Raw genomic sequence first — 27,965 nt, forward strand, 5'->3', positions numbered from 1 at the left:
TGTGGGCCCTACCATGATGTATGTGTTTCATCCATGTTGTCTATCTATTTTTCTAGATCATTTTAGGATATGAAAAAATAAACGAGGTATATCCCAACCTCAAGTGAACCACAATAAAGGAAACAATGTTGAATGAGTATCGGCCATTAAAAGCTTTTTGGGGCCATAAAAGTTTTTGATATTTGTTTTTTCCATTCATTTAGGCCCATATGACCTAATCAACAGATTGGATGTCAAATAAACAGTACATTGCACCTTAAGAGGATTTTAATGGTGGATATCCAATCACTATTGTTTTCCTGTGGTGCGGTCCACCTGAGATTTATACCCCTCTCATTTTTTGGATCAAGTGCTAAAATGATATGTGAAAATAGATGGACGGCATGGATGAAACACATACATCATGGTGGGGCCCACAGAGCACCGGCCATCAGCCATTGGCTGGTGGCAGGGGAGTAGCCAATCCGTTTCCAACGTGTAAAGCTTGCTGGGGACAGAACTGCTGTCGTGGCCAAACACGTGTAAAAGTATCTCATGCCATCTCCACCGTAAACAAAATGAACCCATATCTAACTATGCTTAGACACCGCGTGTCAATCCAGACCATCCTTATAGTGGGCCCAACATGGATCCAACTACAACCCGAAAATCATACATCCACCGTTTCATCCCGTCCATCTGTTCAAATGACCACAACAGAGACTTAGATAATCATCAGATCAGTCTGAGATCCTGTATAAGCCTCATCCACAGCGTCACTCATGATTTTAACGGTCCGGATTGACATAGACTTATGCCACGTGTACTTCCCATGTGTCAGCATCTCCATTCACTCGCAGCACGCGCCCCCGTCAACGCAAGGACAGCGTCCCAGTGATTTTGTGGGCTAGCTCTCTATCTCTCTCTCCTGCCGTGACCGCACAATCTCTGCGCCCCCGCTCTCTCGTTCTTCTTTCCCACTCCAAATCGCATTCCTTTTAGATTCCATTTCTGTCTAACTCACGACATCCAAACGCGGACAAAATTCACATACCCCCATTTCACCATCAATCATGTCTCCAGATCAAGATCACATGTTGTCGTGAATCCCCCACCAAAAGATCAAAAAGAACATGAAGGTTGCTGAATCCTGCTCATGATGGCCGCCCCCAGGAATCTGGCCATCGAGATCGGACGGCTGAGAGACGTCGAGAATCCCACGGAAGATTCCCCCACGTCAAAGAAGCCGTCCAGCAGCAAATTCCAAGGGAGATTCCCACTCACGAGATGGGAATTGACCGGCGTGCTGAGCATCTTCTTCTTGTTCTTGATCGGGCTCTTCTGCATATATATAACGATGCCATCAGCCGAGTACATCAAGATCATCAGATTACCGCGGACGGTGGCGGATCTTCGCATCCTCAAGTGAGTTCTCCGACCCCCCAATTTCTTGAATTTTCTGGTTCTTGGTATTTGGGCGTTTGAATATGTGATGCCAGATTGTGGAATTTTGATCGGGCCAAGGACACAAGCGGCATTGTGGTGCTTGTGCAAAATCCAGGCAGTTCGTTTGGCAGGCCCCACCTCGTGTGTTCCTTGGCCAAAAATTGGGCTTGCCTGCTCTGGTGGGACACGTGTACATAGACGATGGACGGTTAAGAGAACCATCCACATTCAATGTACAAGTGCAGTGCAAGCTATGAGCCAATTGACCTGATTTTGGGAGGGCAGGCAGATACAAGGTGGAGACAGCAAGATGAACTGATGCTCGAAAGGGAAAAGCAAATAAATCAACAAGAAAAGAAAGACATTGCGGGAAAAGACCGAATAATTCTCTAGCCAAATGCTAGAGATCACAAATGCAAGACTGTGAGCAACCTCAACAGTCCTCTAGTCTTGAACTAGAGACCACTCCCCCTCCGTTGAGAAAATAAGTGAATTTCATAAAGAGAATATTAATTAGCTTGTCTTATTCCATAGGCCATAGGCCGTATTTATAATCAAACCTTACAATCTGTAATAAAGGCTATAGAATCTAAAACCTACGAAAATAGGAAAGCACCTAAATAACAAGGCATTATAATTAAGAAAATGTCTAAAATAAGAAGATACTTAGATAAGAAAATATTTAAAATTATTCCCTGCCTAAAATAAAGATATGAAAGAAAGAGCAAATTTCCTAATCTAGATATTTGAAAGAAATGGAAAGTGGTGATGGGCTAAAAAAGAAAGGTGGTCCTTTTCTTGTGCACACGTGCAGAGCGTGCACGTGTGAGATGTGGGATGATTGCATCAATTCCCCCCAGCTTTAAAAAACTTGGCTCCATCGAGTTAATGGCAATGTACTCATAGAGTTCTGGGTTGATGCGCCTGAAATCCTCTGTTGAAATCCATGTGCAATCGAACCTTGGTTGACCCTTCCATTTGACAAGAAACTTCTAGTAACCCCCTTGGCGTGTGGAAACTATCTAATCATCCAACACATCCTCAATGGTTTCTTTGAGCTAGCATAGTACCTAAGGTATCTAGATAACATGCTCTTCCGTGCTCTCATTTGCGTGATGTCCAAGATAAACTGTAAAGTCTTCTTCATTAAAAATGTGGTTGATCTTCATTTCAGGTGGCAGCTCGATTAGGTATGCATTATCACTTAGCTTCTTCAAAATGTAGTAAGGACCTGCCTTTTTGGAGTGTCGCTTTGTATAAGAGCCTACTGGAAACCGCTTAGGCTTAAGTCGCACCATGACTCTATCTCCTTCTTGGAATTGTGCAGAACGTCGTCATATCCCTTGTAATTCTCATTACTAAGGTGATCTTTTGCCTAACTTCTTTATTTATCTCGTTAACATGATGTGCAAAAGCTTCAGCATCCTAGCTCAATCGAGTCACACTAGGAAGTGGGACTAAATCGATAGGTTATTGCAATCGCATTCCGATTACAATTTCGGAAGGAGAGAGTCCCGTAGTGCAGTTCCAAGAACTGTTATATGCAAACTTAGCTTGTGGTAACACGATGTCTCATGAGCTGATATGTTTACCAACCAGACATCGAAGTAAATTCCCAAGGCTACAGTTTACGACTTCAGTTTGCCCATCTGTTTGCTGATGATAAGCACTTAAGAATTTTAACTTAGTTCCCATCTTAGACCACAATGTGCACCAGAAGTAGCTCATAAACTTGGCGTCATGGTCAGATACAATAGTTTTGGGAACACCATGTAGACGAACCACCTCTTTAAAGAAAACATTGGCAATGTCCATGGCATCTGATGTCTTCTTATTATAAGGGACAAAATGAGCTATCTTCGTAAACCTGCCAACCACAACATAAATAGAGTCATAGCCACGTTAAGTCTTAGGTAATCCCAAGATGAAATTTATACCAATGTCTTCTCATGGAACATCTGGCACAGGTAATAGCATATAAAGACCAATATTCCGCTTGCTACGTTTACCTTGCTAACACGCTCGAAATTGACGAACAACAATCCCGACGTCTTTCTTTAGACATGGCCATTAGAAACGGTCCTCAACCAGGGCTGTCGTTTTATCGATACCAAAGTGACACCCAGGCCACCTGAATGAAGCTCTTACAAGGAACTCTTAGGAAGACACAACCTCATATCGAAGAATAAGTACCCATCATGCAAGCTATACCTTGGGTACTCGATGCCTGCACTGGAAATAAGTGCTGAAAATACCTTCCCCAAATCATCATTTGTGGCATAGTCCCGTTTAAGTTCTTCAAACCCAACAATGAAAACTGATAAGATAGACAATATGTGTGATTTTTGGCTGAGGGCGTCCGCTACCTTATTTTCAATACCACACGATATTTTAGGTTGAACGTGAACTCTTGAAGATAAGTACTCCATTTAGCATGCCTAGCGCTCAACTTCTTCTAAGAGTTCAAGTAACGTAATGCCTCATAATCATAATAGAGTAGAAATTCTTGATGAATGAGATAATGATGCCAATGCTTCAGAGCTTGTACAATAATATAAAACTCCACATCGTATGTAAAATATTTCTTTCATGCCTTATTGAGTTTCTCACTGAAAAAGGCCACCAAATGTCCTTCCTAGCCAGTGTTCGAGTTATCGGCGAATTGTCAATAAAATCGACAATAATATCGGTGCCGCTAACCCTGCGACACCAAAAACCCCTAAATTTGTTTCTCTTCCAGTTGTCGGCGAAATATCGGCGATTTTTTTGAGATGGGTGATATTATCGGAATATGCCATTTCGTACTCCATTATCGACGAAATATCGAGAGATATTATCGGCGTCCATCCAATATTTTCAAAATATCGACTGTAGCCACCTACCCCACGAGAAAACTGTAGCCTACCCCTCTTTTCTCTGATAAATATCGGGAATATCAGGAAAACAACTTCGTACTTGGTTAATCGGAAGTTGGAACCGGAGCTGGAAGAGGAGCTTCTCAATCGATAGAGGTACGCAAAACCCCTCTTTTCTTGCCATCTCCCCTCTTTAGGGTTTTTTTAATTTCTTCCTTCGAGCAAAAATGCCTCTCGCACTGGGAAATCGGATTTCACACTGAGCGAAAATCGCTCTCGCACCAGGAAATCAGATTTCGCCGAGCGAAAATCCCTCTCGCGCGAAAATCCCTCTCGCGGTGAGGAGTTCGCGCCCTGCAAATGCGTAAAACCTCTCACGGAGGTAAATCCGACGGAGTGTGGACTAAGGAGTATGCTCCTATCGTACTGACTAAACTCAGTTGGGCCCACTTTGAATGTATGTGTGGTTTATCTAAGCCGTCCATCCGTTTTTCCATCTAATTCAAGGGGATGAGCCCAAAATTTAAGCATATCCAAACTTTTGTGGCTCCCAAGAATTTTTCAACGGTAGACGTGCAATTCAACTATTTCCTGCGGTGTGGTCCAGCCATGATGTATGTGGGCTCCACCATGATGTATGTGTATTATCCACTCCATTCATCCATTTTTAAAGATCATTTTAGGGCTTTATCCCAAAAACGAGATGGATAAAAATATCAGGTGGACCACACCACAGGAAAATAATAGTAATTGGATATCCATCATTTAAATCCTCCTAAGGCCCACTGTACTGTTTATTTGACATCCAATCTGTTAATTAGGTCATACAGACCCAGATTAAGGGAAAAAACAAAGATCAGGTTGTTCCAAAACCTTTATGGCCCTCAAAAATTTTTGAATGGTCAAAGTTCATTTAACACTGTTTCTTCTAATGTGGTCCAATTGAGATTGGGATATCCCTGTTTTTTTTTTTCATACCATAAAATTATCTATAAAAATACATGGATGGCATGGATGAAACACATACCTCTTGGTGGGGCCCACAGAGCACTGCAGGGGAGTAGCCCATCTGTTTCCAAAGCTTAAGTGAGCCGTACTATAGGAAAATGTGGTTAGGGAAATTCGTACCGTTGAAACCTACCTAGGGTTCAACAGTGATGTTTAGATGCCATCCGTACCATTAATAACGTCATTACTATTGGGATGAACTCAAAACAAAAATATTAGCTGAATCAAAACTTCTGTGGCCCCGCGAATATTTCAATTGTGGACGTTTAATTATCACGTTTTAGGCTCACTTGAGCTTTAGATACAGTTCGTTTTTTGCATCATGTCCTAAAATGAACTCACGAAACGGATGGATGGGGAGGATTTTTCACAAACATCACAGTGGGCCCCACCTGAGCTTGCAGCGCAGGAAAGAAATCCGAGTCCTGCGCTACTGTTGAAAGGGGCGTGGATGGAAGCGGTTTGCGTTTACGGCACTAAGTAAACTCTATGGGGTCCACCGTGATTTATGTATCTTATCCAGTCTGTCCATCCATTTTATAAGATAATTTTAGGGCCTTATATCAAAACCGAAGGATATACAAGGCTAAAATGGACCACACCACAGGAAACAGTGTGAATTGAAGTTATACCATTGAAAAATTCTTGGGGGCCACGGAAGTTTTGGATCAAGATTATATTTGTTTTTTTCCGTCCATCCATGTTTTTTGGATCTTATGAATAGTTTGGATGAAAAATAAACATCACTTTTGGGCATAGAAAGGTTTCAACGGTGGAAATCATTATTTCCAATGTTTCCTGTGGTTTGGTCCACTTGAGATGTGTATAAGCTTCAATTTTGGGCTCAACCCCTAAAATGAGATGGAAAAACCCATGGAAGGTGTGGATAAACCACATAAATTCACAGTGGGCCCAACTGAGTTTACTCAGTACAATAAGAGCGTACGTAGTACGCAAGTCGATTTGGGGTGGATTGGCTACTGACAAGAGCCATAGCCAAAAGAAACGGACTGGCTACGACCCCAGCCACCCGCCAATGTCAAACATATGGATGAAATCCTTACGAAATTGATGCGAGAAAGAAGTACGCATGGCACAAATATTTGACCAGGGGAGCAATCTTCCCAGATCTCAGTAGAGGGATGCATGATCATTGGGCTTCTTCTATTGCATTTGTAGTTATTTGAAGATTGATTGATGGCTCTTGCTGGTTTACATAAGCAACACCAGCCCATTTAATCTTCTTAATGGGTTTCTGGATGGAAGTGTTTGCACTGGGTATATGTGCCTTGGCCTTAACGAGCAATCCAGTACTTGTGGGTTTACATGGAGTTTATGATTTTAGTGGTGATATGCAATCCGGTACTTGCAGGTTCCATAACTTGTTGATTGCAATCAACCTATATAATAGTCTATTACATTGCACAAATCGGAGTTTTGTGCTTTCATTGTCGGTTCCCAGCCCAGATGAAAGATTTACAAATCCTGCCAGCATTCCAGGAAATGAAAGATGATCTTCAATGCTTGCGCCCATTCCAAGACATGAGATTCAGCTCTTCAAAAAACCTCCAAAACCTGTCCCTTATGATTCCTAAAACATCGATCATTCCTCTCAAACCATAGGCCGAAATACATGCTTGCAAACTTAAATGTTAAATTTTCCTTCCGATCTTCCCTATACCCCTTCCATGCTAGCTACATCAAGAAGAAATCATCAGTAAAGCCCAGCATCACCCATGCAACTCCGAATAAATTGAAGAAATTATGCCACATTTCTCTTGCAAACAAGCATTGGATAAATAGATTATCCCCCGATTCCTCGCCCCAAGGACATAAGATACATACATTCAGAAGAAGAAGAAGAAGAAGAAGCAACGGTGGGCAGATAATCCACAAATTCCCCACTTCTCATACATATGAGATAGCCATTTCTAATAGTCATCCGCTATTTTGTAGATGGCCCACAGTAAGAAACTTGTCCAATCCAAGCAGCCAAACAAATACTACAACTTTTAACAGGCCCTTGTAGGACCAATCTTAGCCTTGGGAACCTTCCTTTTATGCCCTTCGCCATCTTTAAGTTATAGAAATATTTCATTGTGAAAACCTCTAAACCATCAAGTTTCTACCGCCATCTTCCCATGCTGGTCAATCGAAGTACCAATATGGTGGGCCACTCTTGAAGTCTATGTATTCTTCCGTCTCTTTGTCGGTTAGATTTCAAGAATTCCCGGATCCTAAACCACTGCACCCCCACCATGTCATTTCCCTTGATCAGGTTAAAGAATTCGTAAGATAGCCCTACTTTCTAGGTCGGGGTTGATTTAGCATCCAACACCTTTTTTCCCGTTAAGTCATTTAATAATTGAATTTTGTTTGTTTTAATTGGTAAAGAAAGATAATGGAGTTGCGTACATAAAAATATGTATATTTGCATTCTATTAACCTTAATGGCTTGTTCGAGTCCCTTGACCACAAGGAGATTATCATAGTAAAGACCACATTAATTGTGAGACATACCATTGAAATTTGGCTACTGTGTCCATCCTTGATCTAGCTTCTAACATTAGCTATTGGTCATATATCCAAGTTGTTATCTACCAAGTTGTAATCCAAGTTGTGCACAGAAGCAGCCGAAAAATGCCTAAAAAGCCTCATCGAGAGAGGGCGCCGACTTCTGAGCATTGAAACGTTATAAATCTCTCAGAGCTTCTTTGAAAGGCTCTGATTTCTTCTCTCTCCATCCGTTTCTCCTAGCAACACTGGGGCGAGAACAGCTAAGATCAGTCTATTGGAGTTTTGCGGGTTGGCTGCGGTTCGTGGTAACTGGAATGGATGTTAATCTAGGGCCCGATCCGAAGATTCCCCTCTCTCCAAAAGATCTTATTGTTCGGCATGACTGCAAGCGAAGCATCATGACTACGAGCGATTGGAGCATGGTGATTGCGAGCGGAGGTCGGAGAGGTACATATGATCAACAGAACTTTGGGATATGGCAAACAACCCAGAATAGAAAGAGGAAAGGGAAATCGCAACAAGAGCTCAGAGGTCAGAGAGGTACTGCAAGTTTCCCAACCGTATTGGTGAAGGGGCTTCCAAAAGGATGGGCACCTATAAATTTCGCCAGTATTTGGCAGAGATGGTGGTGTGATGGATGTAGTTAGGCCAAGGGACAAAAGGGATGGTACATACAGGGACTTCACTCTAGTTAGGATGAGCTCTGAAGAGGAACTGACTAGGGCAGTTTGGATGCTTCACGGGGAGAGTTTTTTTTTTTTTTTTGGTTAAACCCCTGGTCCAGAGAGCAAGGTTTGGTCCGAATCACAAAGCGATAATGGGTATTGAATCTCAAAAACCTATGAAGTTCAAAAGAAAGCTACATCGTTCAAAGACGTGCTTCTAAAATCCAAGGAGATGGCAGCGGATAACCCAACCCTATCCGATATTGATGGCAATCCACATGAGAAGATGCACAAAAAGGCGGAGAAGGATCCTATAAGTGTTGAACAAGTCGTCCGCATCTCGCAACCCTGTCTGGAACGTTCAAAAATAAATCTACGGAACTCAATGGTTGTGACCACGAGAGAAGATGCCTCCATTCCCCAGGTCAGAAGATGGATCGAAGATAGTTGCAAGATCTAGCCGGATCGTTATACCATCTATCCGATAGGCTACAAAGAGCTCTGGCGAAAGTTGAGTCCAGGAGTTAACTCGGATATCCTCATCTAGGCAGGAACGCTTCACAAAGAGGGGCAAATCCTAAAGATTCAGACCTAGGAAGAGTTTTCCCTCTTCGGCATGGAAGACATTTGAATTCTTATCTAGTCGGTTCCGTTGGAGCTATGGTGTGAAGAATTTTTCCTCAAAGCTGTAGGGATGATAGGAAAATTCATCGAACTCGATCCTAAGACACTCCTAGGAGAGGAGATGGGTGGGATCAGAGCCAAGGTGAGACGAAAGAAGGGAGAGATGCTACCCCCACATATAATGGTGGAAGTAGAGGACAGTATCATATCGCAGCCATTTGTCGATGCAGATGAAGAAAAAAGACGATCCCATTACTCGGTGGGGAGGTCGCTGGCAAGGTGTTCCGTAACGGTGGCCGTAACGGCCACCATCGTTACCTTTACGATACGGGCCATCACGGCTGTCACGGCCCCGTAACGGCCGTTACAGTCTCTCTTTTTTATTTTTTTATTTATTGAACAAACTCTTGAAAAACCTATATCTGCCTTATAATGTTGATTAAAAAGTATGAAAAACATGTATGTCTTGTAATAGACCATTACGGGACTATTATGGCTTTTATAGGGGATGTAACGCATTATTAACGGCAGTTACAGGTCAATTTTTGCCATAATGGTTGTTACGGCTGTCACGGCCTCGTAATGTGCAACGGTTGCCATCGTTACCTTTACTTAATGGCCTTTACGACCCCGTAACGGTCTTTACAGCACACCATGATCTCTGGAGGACCAGGGGGTCCGATCCTCCTCTGCACGCCACTCCGGCAGCCATGGAAGCTGATGAAGGTGCACGATTTTCGTGCAGCGCTGGAGTATCGAATCCATCTCTCGATTACCACGCAGCCACAACCGTCTTCAGCTGCTATGGAAGCTCTGCAACATCAGGCCGCAGAACGCGTGGCCCCGGGATTCCCACCCCTGACATGTGTCAACCATCGAGCATCGCCCTCTTTGCCTCGTGTCTGGAGGAGAATCGTCCACGTTGCCCGAATGCTACCAACTCCCCGCGAGTCCCTATACATCGTTCACGTATTCCTATGCACGGGACACATGGCATGCTCGGTGTATGTGTCAAAGGCTTGGATAGTTGTGTCGAAGGTTCGGAAGTAGGCTGGGGAGCGTCAGGAGGTTCGGGGGTCGATATCTCGTCAGATAAGTCTGACTCAATCATTTCGATCCTTCAACCGTTATATCTCAGCCATTCCTTTCGCTCGGACCCTCCATCTGAGCCATCCCCTCAACGGAAGGCTCGAGAATCCTCTACGCTATCAGTGGGAGTAGTATCCCGTTCTTGAGACTCTCCTCCCCCAACTCTTTCCGGAGTGAGTTGGAAAATCTCCCCACCTCCGCGTCAATTGGATCTGGGTCCTCACCAAACCCTTGAGCTTCTCTGGTGGGCATCCGATGATCCCCCTATCCCTGGCTCAAAGCCTCTGACATGGGAGACTGAAGATCCTCCCGAGCTCGATTGTCATTCGTGGCACTCGGAGAATCAGGATCCCAGCCCATTGTCCTCTCCCATCTCACCCAGAAGCGCCTCCTCAGAGCTAGCTCTAACCACTCTCTTCCAAGAGGGAAGAGTAGAAGACTTCATTGAAGCAGAGCCCTTGCAGACTCGGGTGGGACAAATACCACAAGTTATGGACTACTTTCTACAAACGAAGGCAAACGCTGCTTCTCAAAGAGCTGACCTGTTGACATTATTCAGGGGAAAAAATGGATCAGAGACGTCATCGGTCATGTGGGAGGATCCCTTGGGTTATCGTTCGGTGACTATCCAGAAGACTACATTGCCCTATTCCATTGTGTTGAATCCCGAGGTCGACCGTTACCTAGTGCAAGATCTCCTAGACAGCGTCCCTCAAGATCAAGCAACAATAGGGAACTCCATAGTCTCACATCTACCCTCAGTACATCAAATGAAATCAAATCGAGAATAGGGGTGGGAGCTAAAAGGGGCAGTTCGGTTTCCCTATGAAGATCCTCTCGTGGAATGTTAGAGTCAGGTCGAAGCAAAAAAGAAGACTTCTCAAAGAAACTTGTGGTCGAAACAATCCTGACGTGATTTGTTTTCAGGAAACGAAAGTCCGAAAATTCTCTGATCAACTGATGGGGTCCCTCTGAAAGGCTCAAGATGTTAAATGGGCAATGTTGAACGCATCTGGGAATGCGGGAGGTATCTTAGTGGCGTGGAAATCAGCTGCCTGGTCCCGGGAGAATAGCTGGGAAGGAGAATTTTCCTTATCGGTTATGCTGAAAATTTTCTCGTCTAACTTCTGTTGTCTGATTACTTCAATATATGGTCCTACTTCTGAAGCCAGGAGACACGATTTTTGGGTGGAACTCAGTGCGATCAAGGGCAGATTCGACGGCCCTTGGTGTTTATGTGAGGATTTCAACATTACAAGATTTGTTGAAGAAAAATCGCATCGTACCAAGGTTTCCCCAGCAATGCGTAACTTCTCTTCTTGGATCAACGACCAGGAGCTTCTAGACCTCCCCCTCCTTGGGTCAAGGTTTACCTGAACCAACAGCAGACTGAATCCGACTCTCGCCAAACTAGACAAATTTTTGGTCTCCTCCAATTGGATCGATTCCTTCCCTTTCGTGTCTTAGTCGACCCTACCGAGAACCACATATGATCACTGTTCGGTGATTCTCACAGCCGAAGATCAGAGTTAGGGTCCCAGACCCTTCAGGTTTGAATTATCATGGCTAAAGATTGCAAGTTTCCCTCAAATGGTTAAGGAATGGTGGTCTAGTTTTGTAATTGAAGGATATGCAGGGTACAGGCTAAGCAGCAAACTGAAACTTCTAAAGGAGAAGATTAAACAGTGGAAGCGAAGGAGCTATGTATTAGGGAGAGGGAAATGGACTCGTTGTTATCAGATCTGCAGAATATTGATGTCAGCGCGGGAGGAAGCTCCATGTCAATCGATCAGCTGTCTAAAAGAATCCAGATCATTCAAAATATCTCAACCAAAGTGTTACAGGACGAAATCTCTTGGAAGCAACGATCACGCTCAAAGTGGATCAGAGAGGGGGACAAAAACACTAAGTTTTTTCACAGCGTAGCCAGTGCCCATTTTAGATACAATAGGATTAATAACATAGAGGTGAACGACATCCGCATCGACGATAAAGATCAAAATGCAGTAGAAGTAGTTAAATATTTCAGCAACCTTCTCGAGGGAGATGAACGGAAAAGGCCTGGTCTAGATTTTCTGCAGCTAGACAGCTTATCGGGAATTGAAGCCAAGAACCTCGAGGTCCCCTTCTCGACGGAAGAAGTGAAGGCAGCAATGGACGAACTGGGTGGCGACAAGGCCCCTGGGCCTTACGGTTTCCCAATCCTCTTCTTTCAGATTTTCTAGGAGGAACTTCAGAGGGATGTTATGGACTTTTTCAGTGAATTTTACGGAAGGGGGCATCTTTCTAAAGGTCTTGGAGCCTCTTTCATCGCTTTAATCCCCAAATTCCTGGGAGCGGCATCCTTCAAAGACTTCAGACCAATTAGCCTGATAGGTGGCCCATACAAGATCATCGCTAAAGTTTTGGTAACTCGCTTAAAGAAGGTGGTAGGGAACGTGATATCTGGAAATCAAAGTGCCTTCATTCCGGGCAGACAAATCATTGACAGTGCCTTAATAGCATATGAATGTTTGGATTCCAGCCATAGATCCAGAGCGAAGGGTATCCTATGCAAGTTCGACCTTGAGATGGCATACAACCACGTCGATTGGGGATTTCTTCAGTATATGTTATCTCGTATGGGTTTCGAGGTGAAGTGGAGAGAGTGGATAGGGGAGTGCTTGGGGTCAACACACTTCTCTGTTCTTCTGAACGGCTCCCCAAAAGGTTTCTTTAAAAGCTCCAGGGGATTGCCTCAAGGGGACCCGTTATCGCCTTTCATTTTCCTTATAATAGGGGAGGCTTTATCCAGAATGTTAACCAAAGGTCAGGAAGAAGGTATTCTTAGTGGCATCAGAGTAAAAGGTATGGACACCCCGATATCTCATATTCAATTCGCGGACAATACGCTTCTTTTCAGTGAAGCAAATCGGGAGAGGGTGGGTAACTTGCGCACAACAATCAAATGTTTTGAGGCGGTTTCCGGGTTGAAAGTGAACATGGCAAACCAAGATCTTTGGGGTGAAAATGGAACATGAAGAGACTAGTTCTTTCGCAGATTTCTTCAACTGTTCCACTGGCAGTCTCCCAACCTCCTTTGTGGGCCTCCCATTGTGCATTGGTAAGCCCCCAAAATCTCTGTGGGACAAGGTCATAGCTAGATTCAACAAATATCTCGCCACATGGAAATGCAGATATCTATCCCTTGGGGGTCGGGTCACCCTAATCAAATAGGCTTTATCGAATCTCCCGCTATACTTTATGTCCTTGTTTAGATGTCCTGCCACGGTTTTGGCTATTCTGGAAAAATCTAGATGCGATTTTCTCTAGCATGGGAGAAAGGAGAAAAAGAAATTTCATCTCGTAGAGTGGAAGGAGGTGTGCAAGCACATTCAGAAGGACGAGTTGGGATAAAAGATCTCAAGACAATGAACAGGGCTCTTCTAAGCAAGTGGATGTGGAGGCTTGGATCAGATAAGTAGAGTCTTTGGAACAAGCTCATCGAATGTAAGTATGGCTGTTCATCGGGTGGTTGGTGGACCAAAGACTCGTCTTCATATAGGGCCTCGGCCCTTTGGATGGGTATCCTAGCCATGAAAAAAGAAGTCCTCAAAAACATCAACTTTGACATTGGTAAGGGAGATAATGTCCGGTTCTGGGAAGATAGGTGGGTGGGCGAGGTAGCCCTAAAAGTGGACTTTCCAAATATTTTCCGCATCGCTCCAAACCAATCCATAACAGTAGCTAAGTGTCTCTTTTTATCTGGCGGGAATATGGATTGGAATCTGGAATGCAGAAGAAACCTTCGTGATTGGGAGATTGTAGAGTGCGCGGCCCTCGATAGAATTTCAAGAATTAAGCCAGATCTGTCGTCTGAAGACAAGATAATATGGAGGGTTGACAAATCGGGTCTATTTTCTATTAGGTCTTTGTACAGATCTCTGGATAGTAACCCCCTTCACGAAAATCAAACAACGACAAATCACATTTGGCAGTATGTGGTTCCTCCTAAGATAGCTTTCTTCGAGTGGCTGGTTGGGAAGAAAAAGGTGCTTACAGTCGACAATCCGAGAAGAAGGGGGATGATCCTTCCTAATGTGTCTTTGTTGCATGGCTGACGAAGAAACGGTTGACCACTTGTTTCTGCATTGCCCGTATATCAATCAGATATGGCCTCATTTCTTAAGTCCCTTCGAAATTTCTTGGTGCTCTCCAGACAAATCAGGTTGACTATTGAAGGTGTGGCATGGTGTCGGACTTGGCAAATAACGAACCCCAATCTGGAGAATAGCCCTCCTTGCTGTTTGGTGGGCTATTTGGGAAGAAATGAATGGTAGATGTTTTAGAAATGAGTCTAAACCAGTCGAGTCCGTAGTGAGTAGAGCAAAACAGCTTATTTCTGAATGAGCTGCTAATGTAGATTCCCTAAAGGGATGTAATTTTCTTTTCTTGGGAGCTTAGGTGGTCTGCCCCCTCTGCGGCCCCGCTCTCCCCTTTTGTATCTTTTACTTTTTTAATATAATCTTTATGACTCTTCAAAAAACAAAAAAGTTATCCACCTAGGGCTGCAATAACAACTTGCGTTAGGGTCAACCCGAACCCAATTGACCAAACCTGAGTTCATGTTGGTTGGGTTAGGTTTTGTAGGTCCTCATGTCGGGTTCGGATAGGAAAATGCCAATCCAATTTGTAATCTTGTTGGTTCAGGTTGAGCAAATTCAGGTTGGGATAATCACATGTATTTGGGTTGGGCCGGGTCAATTATTGAGGAATTCAGGTTGGGTTTAGGTTGTGCATATTGGGTTGGAATGCATGTTGGGTCAGGCTGGGTGTTGGGTCCTCTTTAGGTTTGGGTTGGGCTTGGGGTTGACCGTCAACCCGACCCGACCCACTCAAGTTGCACACCTATATCTGCCTCAAGGGCAAAAGTAGCTTACTTGGCCAGGACTTTCATTTGCTAACATCATACCAATTATCATGCAATCTTCTCTTCCCTCCACATGCAACATTTACCATTAACTTTTTAATCTAGTCAGGGGCATCTTGTTCTTCCTGAATTTACAGTCCTAGTTGTGTGTATGTCATCCTCCCCTGTGTTTAGTTTGGGATGTTTCAACATTCGTTTTTTGTTTGTTTATGATTAAAATCATGCCAGATTTATATGACATTCAACTCAGTAGTTCTAAACATCAATGTTGTCAAATCACATATGCAATCACATGCGAACAACATATGATATTCGCATATGCGATCTCATAGCCTAATTAGTACATATGATTGGATTGGGTTATTTTACTTATTTCATTGTAGTTTGAACATTTCAATTAGTTATATATTTAATTACTTATATTATATTTACATAAATTTTAACAAAACAATTAACAAGCTACATTAAGAGATAATTAATTATTAAAAACTTCGAACATAGAAATTTTATTGATAAATGGATAACTTGAAACTACTCATAAGTTACAACTTACAACTTAATTTACAAAAAAAAAAAAAAAGCACAACTCACAAAATATAAAAACTAAACATAATTGAAATAGCTGTAGAGAGATTAGAGAAAGAGAGAAAGAGGTGTAAGAGAGAACGAGTGAGAGATTTAGAGCTTTGGAGTGAAGAATAATGAAAATTGAGGGGATGTGAGTGCCTATTTATAGACAAAAGAGCACCAAACTGAAAAAATAAAAATAAAACATAAATCGACTGTTGGGAAATATGCAATAGCATATTAAAGTATGCCATGGCATACTTGCTAGATTGCATATGCCATTATGGCATATGCAATCTAATCCACAGTATACGCATATGCGATCACATTTGATGACAATGCCAAACATACTTCCAGTTATACTTGTATCTTATGAAGAAGGAATTGTAGGGCCCCGATTCATAAGATGTGTATAGGTCCTATCGTGCCTAGTCTATTCGTTGATTTAGGGCATTGATCCGATGGCCACAACATCAATGTTGGGTGCTCCAGAAATCTTCAAGAATAGAAGATTCCAGTCATCAAATCTTTTGGCCTTTTTCCCAAACCATTGTTGCATCGTTTTATTAAACATATATTTGTAGGCAACCTTTTGGGGCATCCCCTGAACCCTATCCACAGTGAGGCATCAGTATGGTCTAGTTCATAAAACCATGGGTCCCACTCATGAAATTGGGGACATCAAGACCATGGTTTAAAATGTAGGGATCAAAGCATGTTTTTCCTTGGGAGTGACAATGGGTCGGATCAGCCCACAGGTCAATTGGCCCAACCAGCTTCTAAGGTAAGTTTAGGCCCGGCTAAATGAGTGGTGGTCAGGCTTGGTATAGAAATGTGGCCCGTTAAATAATTGGGATCATGCTCAGGTTGAACCCTACCCAACCCAGCCCACCCATATAGCTTATCAATGGTCTGGAGTTGGGGGTGGCAATGGGCCAGACTATGGGCAGGCCGAGATTGGACGGGCCTAGCCCTAGAGCCCCTAAGCCTTGGCCCAGCCCAAGTCCTAATAGGCTGAAGATGTCCCAGCCCTTGCCCTCACCCTAGAGAGCCAGGCTAGGCTAGGCTGGATCAGGGTCAGGCTACGGCCAGCCCTATAAGTTAGAGACAAGTTACTTATTTGCCACGTGTACAATTGTTAAGTGTGTGTTTATCATTATCATCTTATTCAAAACTATCTAGGCTTTTTTGTGGCACACTTGTGTCAAATTGGATGATTCATCTGGCAAGCATGCGCCCCACCCAATTATCTACCATATGCATGGACGTAAATGAGTGCATCAATGTACAATTCACCATCTAAATTGGGACCCGCAATTTGGACAATTTATATGTGCACACATATCATCCACCATACTCTACCATGATATCAAAGTTCTTCTCATATTACTATTTATATCTACACTAATATACCAACACTATGGTCTCAATTACTAATACCTATGTACTATATAGTATACATTAGAGCAACGGGCTGGGCAAGGCAGGTCAGGCTATTCATCAATGTCCCTAGCCCAGCCCAGCCCGAGCATGTAACCCAGATTTCAAGCCCAAGCCCAAGCCCAGTCCTCAGGCCAAGTTTAGTGGCCCAAGCCTTAGCCCTTTACGGCCGGGTTACCTGAGCTGGGCCGAGCAACCCAGCCCATCGCCACCTCTAGCTAGAGCAGATGACCCAACATGATCCACCGCAAAACCCAAAACAAATTACGTCCCCCCCCCCCCCCCCCCCCCAATATTCCATTCATAAACCCAAGTGTGGTCTTGAATGCTTGGTTTGGGTTGGTCGAGCCTAACCAGATGACAATTAAATGGGTCAGGTGGAGTCGGGCTTAGGCTTGATTAATTTTAAGTGGGTTGAGTTGGGCCACAGGGTAATGGGTCGCAGGTTGGGTTCAGGCTGAAATTCTTGGCCCATTCAATAAATGGTTCGGGCTCAGGCTGACTCCAAACTGACCCGAACCAAACCCGACCCATTGCCAACCAAGTTTTTCCCATTTCGCAAACAGATACAAAGTTGTATGGTGCTAATTTTGACCCAATTCAGCACCGTGTCTATAATACAAACAAAATTGTGTATCATATTGTTCGTAAACGAAACTTTGTGTACCAGTCAATACAATGTGCATTCGTCATTAGTACCTTCAAAAGAAATATGCATTGGACATTATTTCAATTCAAACCATGACCAGGGCACTGTACACATCCTGATGAATCAGAACCCGTGTTACTGTCGATCTTCTATTCCTGTCTGTGCCACTTCCTCTGCTACTAAAGCTTAAACTTTCTTCTTTTTTTTTACTAACTGTCGATACTGACATCTTTCCTTTGCAGAGATCATCTTGCAACATATGCAAATGATTACCAAGCTCAGTTTATGCTAGGTTACTGCTCAACTTACATCTTCATGCAAACTTTTATGATTCCCGGTACCATATTCATGTCATTGCTAGCTGGAGCTCTTTTTGGTGTCATCAAAGGCTTTCTCTTGGTTATTTTCACTGCCACTGCTGGTGCCTCATCCTGCTATTTCCTATCAAAGCTATTCGGCAGGCCCTTAGCTTGCTGGTTGTGGCCTGAAAAGCTGAGATTTTTCCAGTCAGAGGTACTTTGAGGATTTGTCATTAAATAAATAGATAGAGGAATTATATGATTGTCCTACAACTGGGGACATGGTTAGTTGATCCAAACTGTTGATCTGATGGACATCACAGGGGATGGATCATGGCTCACAAATATCCTCTGTAGGATCATCCTAACCCTTCCATTGGTGAACATAAATAGAGCAACAATCTTATTCAGCTGAAAACGTGCCAAAGATTGGATGGTTTGGATCTTCCATCTGGACAGTTTTGGAGAATGGTTCATCCAAGATGGAGCTCATTAGATCAACAGTCTAGATCGCTGAATCATGTGAGATACTTATAGAAAGGGAACTGTCCATATCCTTACTCAAGGATCAGATGATTCCTCTATAACTATCTTTCTGCTGCCTGATCTTGCAATTCTTTACACTAGATGTTTTCCCAGTGTGATTCATCACGTCTTCAATTTCCTTATTTTCTTTTCTTTTTTTCTTTTTATTTATTTATTTATTTTGTTTTTGGGTACTGCTCACTTAAAATTCATTGGACAGATTGCGAAGCGCAGGGAAAAGCTGCTGAATTATATGCTTTTTCTGAGGATAACTCCGACTTTGCCAAACACATTTATTAACTTGGCATCTCCAATAGTTGATATACCATTTCATGTTTTCTTCCTTGCAACGTTGGTTGGTCTTATGCCCTCCACCTATATCACTGTTAGAGTAAGTCTCTCTCCTTACACATTTTTCATCCATATGGGCTCTCTCTCTTGTTGTTCTTCACAGGAAACTCCTCGCATTTCATTCTTGTAAGAGAAATGCTATTATGCAACTCACACGATACAAGTCCTTTTGATCTCCCTCACAGCACACATAGCAAACTTGTGTTGCAAATGCAACTGTTGATCTGGTGGGCTAAATCTGGAAAACGAGGGATTGGACATATCAGATAATCTGGTTGTGCGTTTTGTTGATTGGGTCTGGACTGGTGCTCTGTTTTGAACTTACCATTCCTTTTTCAAGCCACTGATCAGATCGCCTCCCTTGACTTTGGGATAGCCCATCCATGTGAAGCTCAACTTGTATACTATGAGCTGTATAATAACACACTTTTCTCCCTGTAATGATTGTCAGGTTCAGCGGACATCCCAATGTGATTGGGCTCGTACTACTTCCATACTTTGAAGCATGCATGACATCTCAGACCTTTCTCCCCAGAGAGAATGTCAATCCATTATGTTATAGTTGCTTTTGTTGTTGTCATTGTTGTTATTGTTGTGTATTTAACTTCTCTACCTATATGCAATGAGGGAAGCTAGAGGCAAAAATCTTCACGCAATGTTTCTCCAAATGCTGAAACTATGCACTATTTGAGGACATGGAGAAGGGTTTAAAACTAAAAGTAAGAGCATTTAGGTAATTAAAAGATGAATCCATGTGCTTTCCACCAAACACACCTATTTTTAGTAAGAGGAAAACTCTCATACCCTAACATAGTGTGATGGTTAATTCGCAGGCACTATGATATTGTGCACATGGCATTCAAGTAACTCAAATGAAACCATTCAAATTGTTATTCATAAACTAGGTGGGCCATGGTCCAAAAATATGTGGATTTCATGATCTAAATAGGCATTTGGTGGACATTGAAAGGATGTTCAAATAAAAAATATCCAATAGTTTGGATTCAGCAAACGTGTTTTTAGGATATGTCAGAAAATATAATTTTTTTTAATGACTCATTCACAAGGTGTTCCCCATTTTGGATTATCAAAATAAAGGAGTATGCCATTCAAAAAGAAAATATGTATATGCCACATGTACGATTCATGAGTGCATGTGTACCAAGCATCATACTCTGCCAGTGTATCAAATATCATTTAATTATCCTCCCCTATCCCACAACTTGCAAACTGCTTGCTCTCTCTCCATGTGCATTGCCGATTCCACATCCACTAGTCAGGAATTAATACGATCATTGACTAAAGATGTCTGCATTATACTCAGGTATGTTGGTACAAGCAATTTTCATCAGTATCGTCACATTTATCACTGGCTAGGGATACGGAAACATGTATCGATATCGCTGATACGTGGAAATGTATCGCTGCCTAAGGGAAACGTTAGGGAAACATGGGGAAAATGGTGGAATTTCTCAGTGAAACTTCAGGGGATGCTAAAGTACACAAATTTGCATATTTAAGAATTAAATAATTGCAAAAAAAAAAAAAAAGAAAAAAAAAAAGACGCTTTTATAAGAAGTTTCTCTTTAATGGGAGCCTGAAAGCATGTACGGTGACTTAGGGAAACATTGGGAAACATGGGGAAATTGTGGAATTTTTCAATGATACTTAAAGAGATGCTAAAATAAGCATATTTGTATTTTTAAGAATCAAATACTTGCAAAAAAAACTCACATTTCTATATTTAGGAATCAAATAATTAGTCTCCCTTTAATGGGGGCCTAAAAGCATGTATCGTTGACTCGGGGAAACATTGGGGAAACATAGAGAAAATGGTGGATCCATCCATCCATCTATGCACATACATACATACACACATGCATGATCCATCCATCCATGCACGTACATACATACACACATGCATGATCCATCCATCCATCTGTCTATCCAACCATCCATGCATGCATATGTACAATGATACATATATATCACACATGCATGATCCATCCATCCATGCATGCATACATATACACATACAAACATGCATTTCACCATACAACCATCCACAATAAAAAAAATTTATTGGAATGGAAAATTTTTTTCATAAACAGATTTTTGTCGATATCAATACATTGGCGATATTATCATAACATCGCCGATAATTAGTGATACAAGCAACACCTGGAATTTATACAATAAAAAATATTGGCCAATATTGATACATTGGTGTTGCTTAGCGATATATCAGTGATACATTGCCAATACCTGGAATTTCTGATACTATTAGTGTTATCAGTATCACTGAACTGGCGATATCGATAGTATCACAAATACTTGGAATACTGGGTACAAGTGAGGCCCATTTAGTATCCCGAACTATTTGTTTGTTGCATCCTCCTTGGATTGACCATCCTACAGAACTCTCTTTAAAAGAGGCAATCTAGTTTATGGCCGGCAAATAGATGGTTAAAAGGAAAATTACAGAACTATACACAATCAACACAAAAAAGATCCGAGATTGGCAATTAGGACCTTTTATTCTGGGAGTTTCTCAATGGCATGGTCTGTCCAAAGCAGGTCGCATTAGGCCAACAGTCTAGAGTACTGAAGCATTCATCCGGCTTGTCCTCAGCTCCTTTTATCTAATGCTATAGCAAGGGTTATCAATGCAAACTAAATTTGCCTACATAGTGAAGGAGATCAAAATAGGGGTTGGAGCCCAAGTGAACTTTACAAGTAAAAGAAACCCTGTAATGGTGTCCTGCAAGAAGTGAGAATAAACTCATTTGAAGGGGGCATATTGATCAAAAAAGATGTATTGGCATACAAATCTTCCCCTTACATCTGTTCAGCATAATAAAAATAAACCGTATTCTAATTATGGTGTTCAATAACAGTAATGGTGCCCATAACAGCCATTGCCGTTACCATTACGATACGGGCCGTTACAGGGCCATTACAAGCAGTTTTTCCTGTAACGGCTGTCACGACCCCATAACGCATAACGGTTATGGCCATTACCGTTACGTAATGGCCATTACCGTTACGTTTTTGTATACCTTGATTGTAACTTCTAACCTCAACCGTTCATCCGTTCCTAAGCAACTTCCTAATCTTGAATGGTAAACCGTGAAGTATTTTATAACGTCTCCACCCATTTAATTTAACCTAAATACCCATAAAATCTTTATACATTTAATTTATCCTGACTACCCATAAAAAGAAGCGCCTCATCTAGGCCCAATTCATCACCTAACTAAAATGCTGAAAATAATGATGAAATGGCTAAAGTTAGTGAAAGAAACTTTTCCAAAATGTAGATCTGCTTGAGTAGATAAACAAAGACTCCTAGTGAAATCTGGACACCCAACCCTGAAGTTTCAACCATCTAGCTTGCTGACTCAACTCGAAAATCAGCTGAGTCAACTCACCTCAGCAAGATTTCGAGCCAAGTCCTTATGAAACTTGGCCTGCAGATTGACTTCACCCGGACTCGGGAAGACTCGTCAAGTCGACTTGCAAACTCGGTCAACTTGACGCGGCTCGTGGTGATTCAGGCCAAGTCACTCTGCTCATGAAATTTGTATTATTAAAAAATTAAAATGCGGAAGGAAGACGGATCAAACTTGAGACCTCTGGTGGAAACAGTGACACTCTTCACAACTGAAGTATGCCTTACTTTGATGAGATCTCTCATTTTGTAATACTTATATTGAAATTAACTATTTTAAATATTCTCTATAATTTCATATCTAATAATTTATAATTAATAAAAGAATTGAGTCGGGTCAAGTCTCGAGTTGACCCAACCTGTATGTACATCAAGTCAGGTCAAGTTTTTGGGTTTTTAAACTATGGTTTCAAGAACCCAATCCCAATCACATGAGTTTATTTGTATGCCAGTAATGGAAAGCCCATCTTATAAGTTTTCTTAACGTCTAAATTGTATCACTCAAAAGTATGTTGCTCTCAGGCTAGCATAGTCAAAAGCTTATGAAAATCCATTGACACATGAGCATGACAGCCACTGTTACTGGTATTACTTCTACTTTATGATTTTGTCATGCTGACATTTGAGGAAGCATTGACACAACGACACTACAAGACATTGTGTGGCCGAACTATTCTGTTGATGTCATCAAAGGGTCATGTGTTTAACGCTTCAAATAGGTGTCCTTTTTAGATCATCTTTCCTTGTCCCTTTCAGTTTCCTTTTTATTCCGGGTTTTTTATGTTGAAGTAAGAAATTCCCTATTTCTTCTTTGAACTCAAGGCTGCTTCCCGAACTCTTGGTGTAAGTAAACCATTCATAGGCACTCAGGAAAAGGATCACTTTCACTTCTTCTTCTTCCTTCATTTTTTTTATTTTTTCTCTTTTGGGTGAAGTATGTCCTATGTCAAAGTCAGTTCGAATTGATTGTTTAGCTTTTTTATTTGGTGATTTTTCTCGTTTCTTATTGCAAATTATGTTTATTGTATGATATTGAAATTCGCCTTTCAAAACAATGTTCATTTTATTATATCCATATAGGCTACGGTTTTCTAGTATGGCGTGGTATTTGTAGCTTTCTTAATTGATCATTTGTTGGATTAGATTTTTACAAGCTGATGTTTGTCAAACCTATATTGATATTTCTTTTATTCTAAAATTGTTTTCTTATATTTTGTTTTAGAGAATTGATCACCTACAACTTGAACTGCTGCATGACCCTTTTTTTATGTGGAACTTTCGTCTTGACTTTCACCCTTGAAATATCATTTTCAAGGGAAAATGCTTATGAGAATTGATTTCATGGGAAGTTAACCTACACCCAGTTGTTGGTCATCAGTCCTCTTTTTTTATATATATAATTAGCCTTGGCGTAGGAAAATTTTCTCATGCCTAGCTTTTGGGACACCTTAGAACACTTCGAGATGACACGTGCCACCCGTCCAGGTAACCTTGGTTGTTTCTACGATTTGTCTGGTTGTGGACACAAACCAAAGGCATGTTGAGGGCCTTAAGTACGATCAGGTGCAAAAGTCTCTTCTTCTTTTTTTTTGGTTGAAATGCAGGTACAAAAGTCATATTGTTTTTGTCCCTATTCCAGCCACTATGCCACTGGAGCTGATACTATAGCTTGCAATCAGAATCCGGACTGCGTTTAACGTTTTGTTTGCTTGAGATTGCATCTTTTTTGCAGTGAATTTCTACTTAATCCATGAAGCTCTTATGTTGTTTCATGGCACAAAATCTTATGGAAATCATATTGTAATCTATATCAGTATATCATGATTTCTCTAGGAACTTTGACTGGAAAAATTAAACCAAATAGACTTCAAAAAGGTCTACAAACATAGTGCACACATTGTTAAAGGTTGATGCAAGCAGGCATAACCAAACTTTGCTCCATTCTACTAGAATGTCATCCCATAGTTGCACAACCGGTTCCTGCTTCTGCACAAACATTATGTGATACTTCGTTATCTCCCATCTACAGCTTTCCATTATGATTCAGGTATATGTGCCATGTATGTTGTGGCAGGGTGTGTGAATAGGATACTTATATTCTGCAGGAGTATCACGTACTTCCTATTTATTAATTTAAAACACAAATATTTTAAAAGAAAAATAAGAATGAGAGAAACAGTAGCCGACCTCAATGGTGGGATGAGGCTATGATGTGGTGATGCTGATAATGATGATGAAATAGAATAAACAGCAACAAACATCTTGCAAACTTTTGAAGTTTTGTCCATAAAAACATTAAAAGTCTTAACCATTTAGAAATTTAGTAGAGAGAGAGAGAGAGAAGGCTACCTAATAATTTCTGTTCCATAAGCAGTTTTACCTTTTAACAGTAACTCTGAAGAAAAGTCGTTTTATGTTTTAAAGTCTTAGGTAAAAGGTAAATTTATCTTTTTCTCAATATAAAAGATTCCCATTGAGAGTGTATGGTAAGAGGATTCTTTATTTTTGAGTGTCTAAATGACCGGATTCAGTTGGCGAGAAGAAGCCCCACTTAGCACATTTGCATTTCAGTGCTGGATGCTGCCACACGTGATACTTAACCAGGACCCATGTAGGAATTCTTGACCAGCTCCATCAGTGTTGAATCCAAGTACAACTCTAGGAATTGGCCTGTATCTTGGGGTTTTATGAGAATGAAGTTCCTGCACAAATTGATCCAATCATGATCTAATTACCCTCAGGAAGCTCCAGGCCTGATTATGCAAGTTTTTAAAAAAAGAAACAAACAAACAAAAAAGCCTCTAACAACCCGCTTACACTTGACAAAGACACTGGTGAGCACTATTTTATTCCTCTCCTGCCATGTGCCTCAAACGGTTCCTTTCTTAATGTTGCTAAATGCTAATTGAAAGGGTTGAACTGTCGCTTGCAACCCATTGCATGGTAACTTGCAATGCTTGCCAACCTCTGTCAAATATCAAATCTTGAGGGATTTCAAAATGCGTTTACTGCCAAAATCTCTCTAAATATTCATGGCTGATATATATCACAAGTTACTGTGCAATGGGTTGTAGTGATAGGGAAAGGGTACACCAGAAGTGTTTCATTCTCTCATTTCCAACGAAACAAGCACCACCAGCTTTATGCAAAGGTTTAGGCTGGTTGTACTGATTTTGTCAGCTACTGATGCGTGTGGATAGCCATTGAAAACTCAGTTTCCAACAAATGCAAGTAGCAAGATGATTTTTGTTGACTTGGGTGTTGTTATTGTTATCTCATTTCATAGTGGTTTGGACATTCTAGCAAAATCAATGATTGTAAACGTTGCCTACATTTGTGGCTCCTTAGCTGAGTTGGTAGAGACACCTCCTATGAGGGATGAAGCCCGGGCTTGGATCCCTCTTATTCTTAACTTTGAGGTTCGAAGGCTACCAAAAACATTTCTTGCATATGAAAAGATATGGCATTCCTTTCTGCAAACTCCTCATTTCAAACGTCGAAGTACGACTAATTTTCGTTTGGGAAGTTTTTGTGCGCCATTAATGTTATTAATGTAATTAGTATGCAGCCTTATCCAAAAGATTTCCTCGATGATAGATTGAATACTTTTGTGTTTGAAAAAACAGTTGAATATCAAATTTTATTGAGAAAGCTATTGGCACATTGCCCTAAAAAAAATAATTAAAAGCTTGGCTCAGGAAATGATCCCGTGTGTAAAACATTCATTGTGAGATCTCACTGTGGAAGGCAAGCTGCTTCTCTTTGGCATTTTATATGGCTATAGTGTGCACTTGCCACAATTGAATGATGTATGGCAACTCATCCATTGTACACATGGCATGCATGTAATTCAACATAGGCCATCAAAAATGTAGGGCCCATTTTGGATTAGTATTGCTGGAAAATCACATTGATCAGATCATAACTATCGTACATCCCCCATTGAACTTGGACCGGTGGCCTTCTTTAACTGTCCATTAGATGGAAACCAACTGGATGGTTAGGATAATCTAGTTGGGACTTGATCTTGGTTGATGCTCCATCCGCAGTAAGGCTAGATTGACATAGGCACACTATGCATGAGGTCTACCAGTTGCCACGAATTATGAAATACTGGCAAGTGTTTACCACTGTCTAGCCCCATTTACATGGTAGTGGTATCAAGTGGTGCCCACTCCCCATCTTGATGGGACAGAAGCGATCAGTTCACCCATGTTGAAAATTTCACTGCAGATTATTTGCTTTCGTTAAATACAAGAAAGTACCTCTATGTGATTTTTCCTTTGTTATGTATTTTTCTCGTGCATTAAGCTCCAGATTGCTATGTTGTCTTATTGCTTCTTCAGGCAGGCCTTGCTCTTGGCGATCTGAGGTCGGTTAAGGATCTCTATGATTTTAAGACCCTCTCAGTTCTGTTCCTTATCGGCTTCGTCTCCATACTCCCGACCATCCTCAAGCGGAAGAGGACATATGAATGAAGGTTGCAAAAGTTGGTCCCCTTTTACCGTGCTGCAGGCAAGGTGGACAAAGGAAGTCTGTATTCACTGCCATTTCCCCACCCGTGTACGGCCCGAGAAGGTCTAGAAATGCAAGTTCCTAGTGGACATCCATCTCTGGTTATGGTACGCAGGTTGTTTGTTGTCTTACTTGTGACAGAAGGATTGGTTCATCAGTTTTCTCCTTATAATCATCTCTTTCTTCCAATTTGATATTTTAGACACTTGGGAGAATCAAGGAGGTGGTGGTGTATTTTTCTTTTACAGGAATATGATCAGGCAATCCGAGTCGCATGATTAGGAAAACTGCATATGTTGTTGTTACAATTGATTGAGTGCCCATATGCAGGGGCACTTTGGGGATATTAGGAATGTCGGGAATGGGCTACAATTACACCATCTGACTGTTTGGTTTTCCAAGTAATGCGACTCGGTGTGGCATCCCCTATTATTTCATTGAAATTTAACCAACGTACCCTTTTCTCTTGTATGAAATGAATGATAATACATTCGCGTTTGAGAATGCTCTAGTAGTTGCTCTTTCTAGAATTCAACTGATACCGAGTTTATCTTTTGGAGTTTGTATGTCTTAATTTGATTTTATTAGTGATTCAAGGCAGTTGGGTTAGATCTCGAATACGCAGCTTGATTTCAGATGTTTGGCAGTTCTGTCAAAATTCTCATAACACCCATCCCACACTAGACCACATCCTCAATAGATGATTACATTTTTCTTCTTTGCATGAAATTTCTTGTTTCCTATTTTCATTTTCGATTTAAAATCAAAGAGATCGTCAGGACTTCCGGGATTGAAATTTTTCTTTAATGCATACCAAGCTCATTTTCGTCAATGGTATGTCATGTGATTTTAAAGGGTTGGAAGGAAAAAATATATATATTTTTGAGGTTTGCCAATATGGCCAGTTTGTGGGACATCTGAGGTCCGAATGAGGTGTTCCCCGTTGTGAAGATGACTATTCCTAAAAATCAGCCTGGGACACCCATCATGTGGCCCTATGAACTTGTTTAAAAAACAGCCAACCTCATAAAACATGTATGATACAGGTGATGCATTTGGTGCTATGTATGGTATTT

General features: G+C 41.5%; 1 protein-coding gene across 1 annotated transcript; it reads left to right on the plus strand.

The window, feature by feature from the left end:
- Nucleotides 1–905: 905 nt before the first annotated feature.
- Nucleotides 906–27,428, plus strand: LOC131237490 (uncharacterized membrane protein At4g09580-like). The gene is made up of 4 exons (XM_058235283.1): nt 906–1,404; nt 17,991–18,261; nt 18,793–18,963; nt 26,721–27,428. The coding sequence occupies exons 1-4, from the start codon at nt 1,136–1,138 to the stop codon at nt 26,850–26,852; spliced, it is 843 nt and encodes a 280-aa protein (XP_058091266.1). The 5' UTR covers nt 906–1,135; the 3' UTR covers nt 26,853–27,428.
- Nucleotides 27,429–27,965: the final 537 nt, after the last annotated feature.

Source organism: Magnolia sinica, chromosome 2 (genome assembly GCF_029962835.1).
Source record: "Magnolia sinica isolate HGM2019 chromosome 2, MsV1, whole genome shotgun sequence".
NCBI classification, from domain to species: Eukaryota; Viridiplantae; Streptophyta; class Magnoliopsida; order Magnoliales; family Magnoliaceae; genus Magnolia; species Magnolia sinica.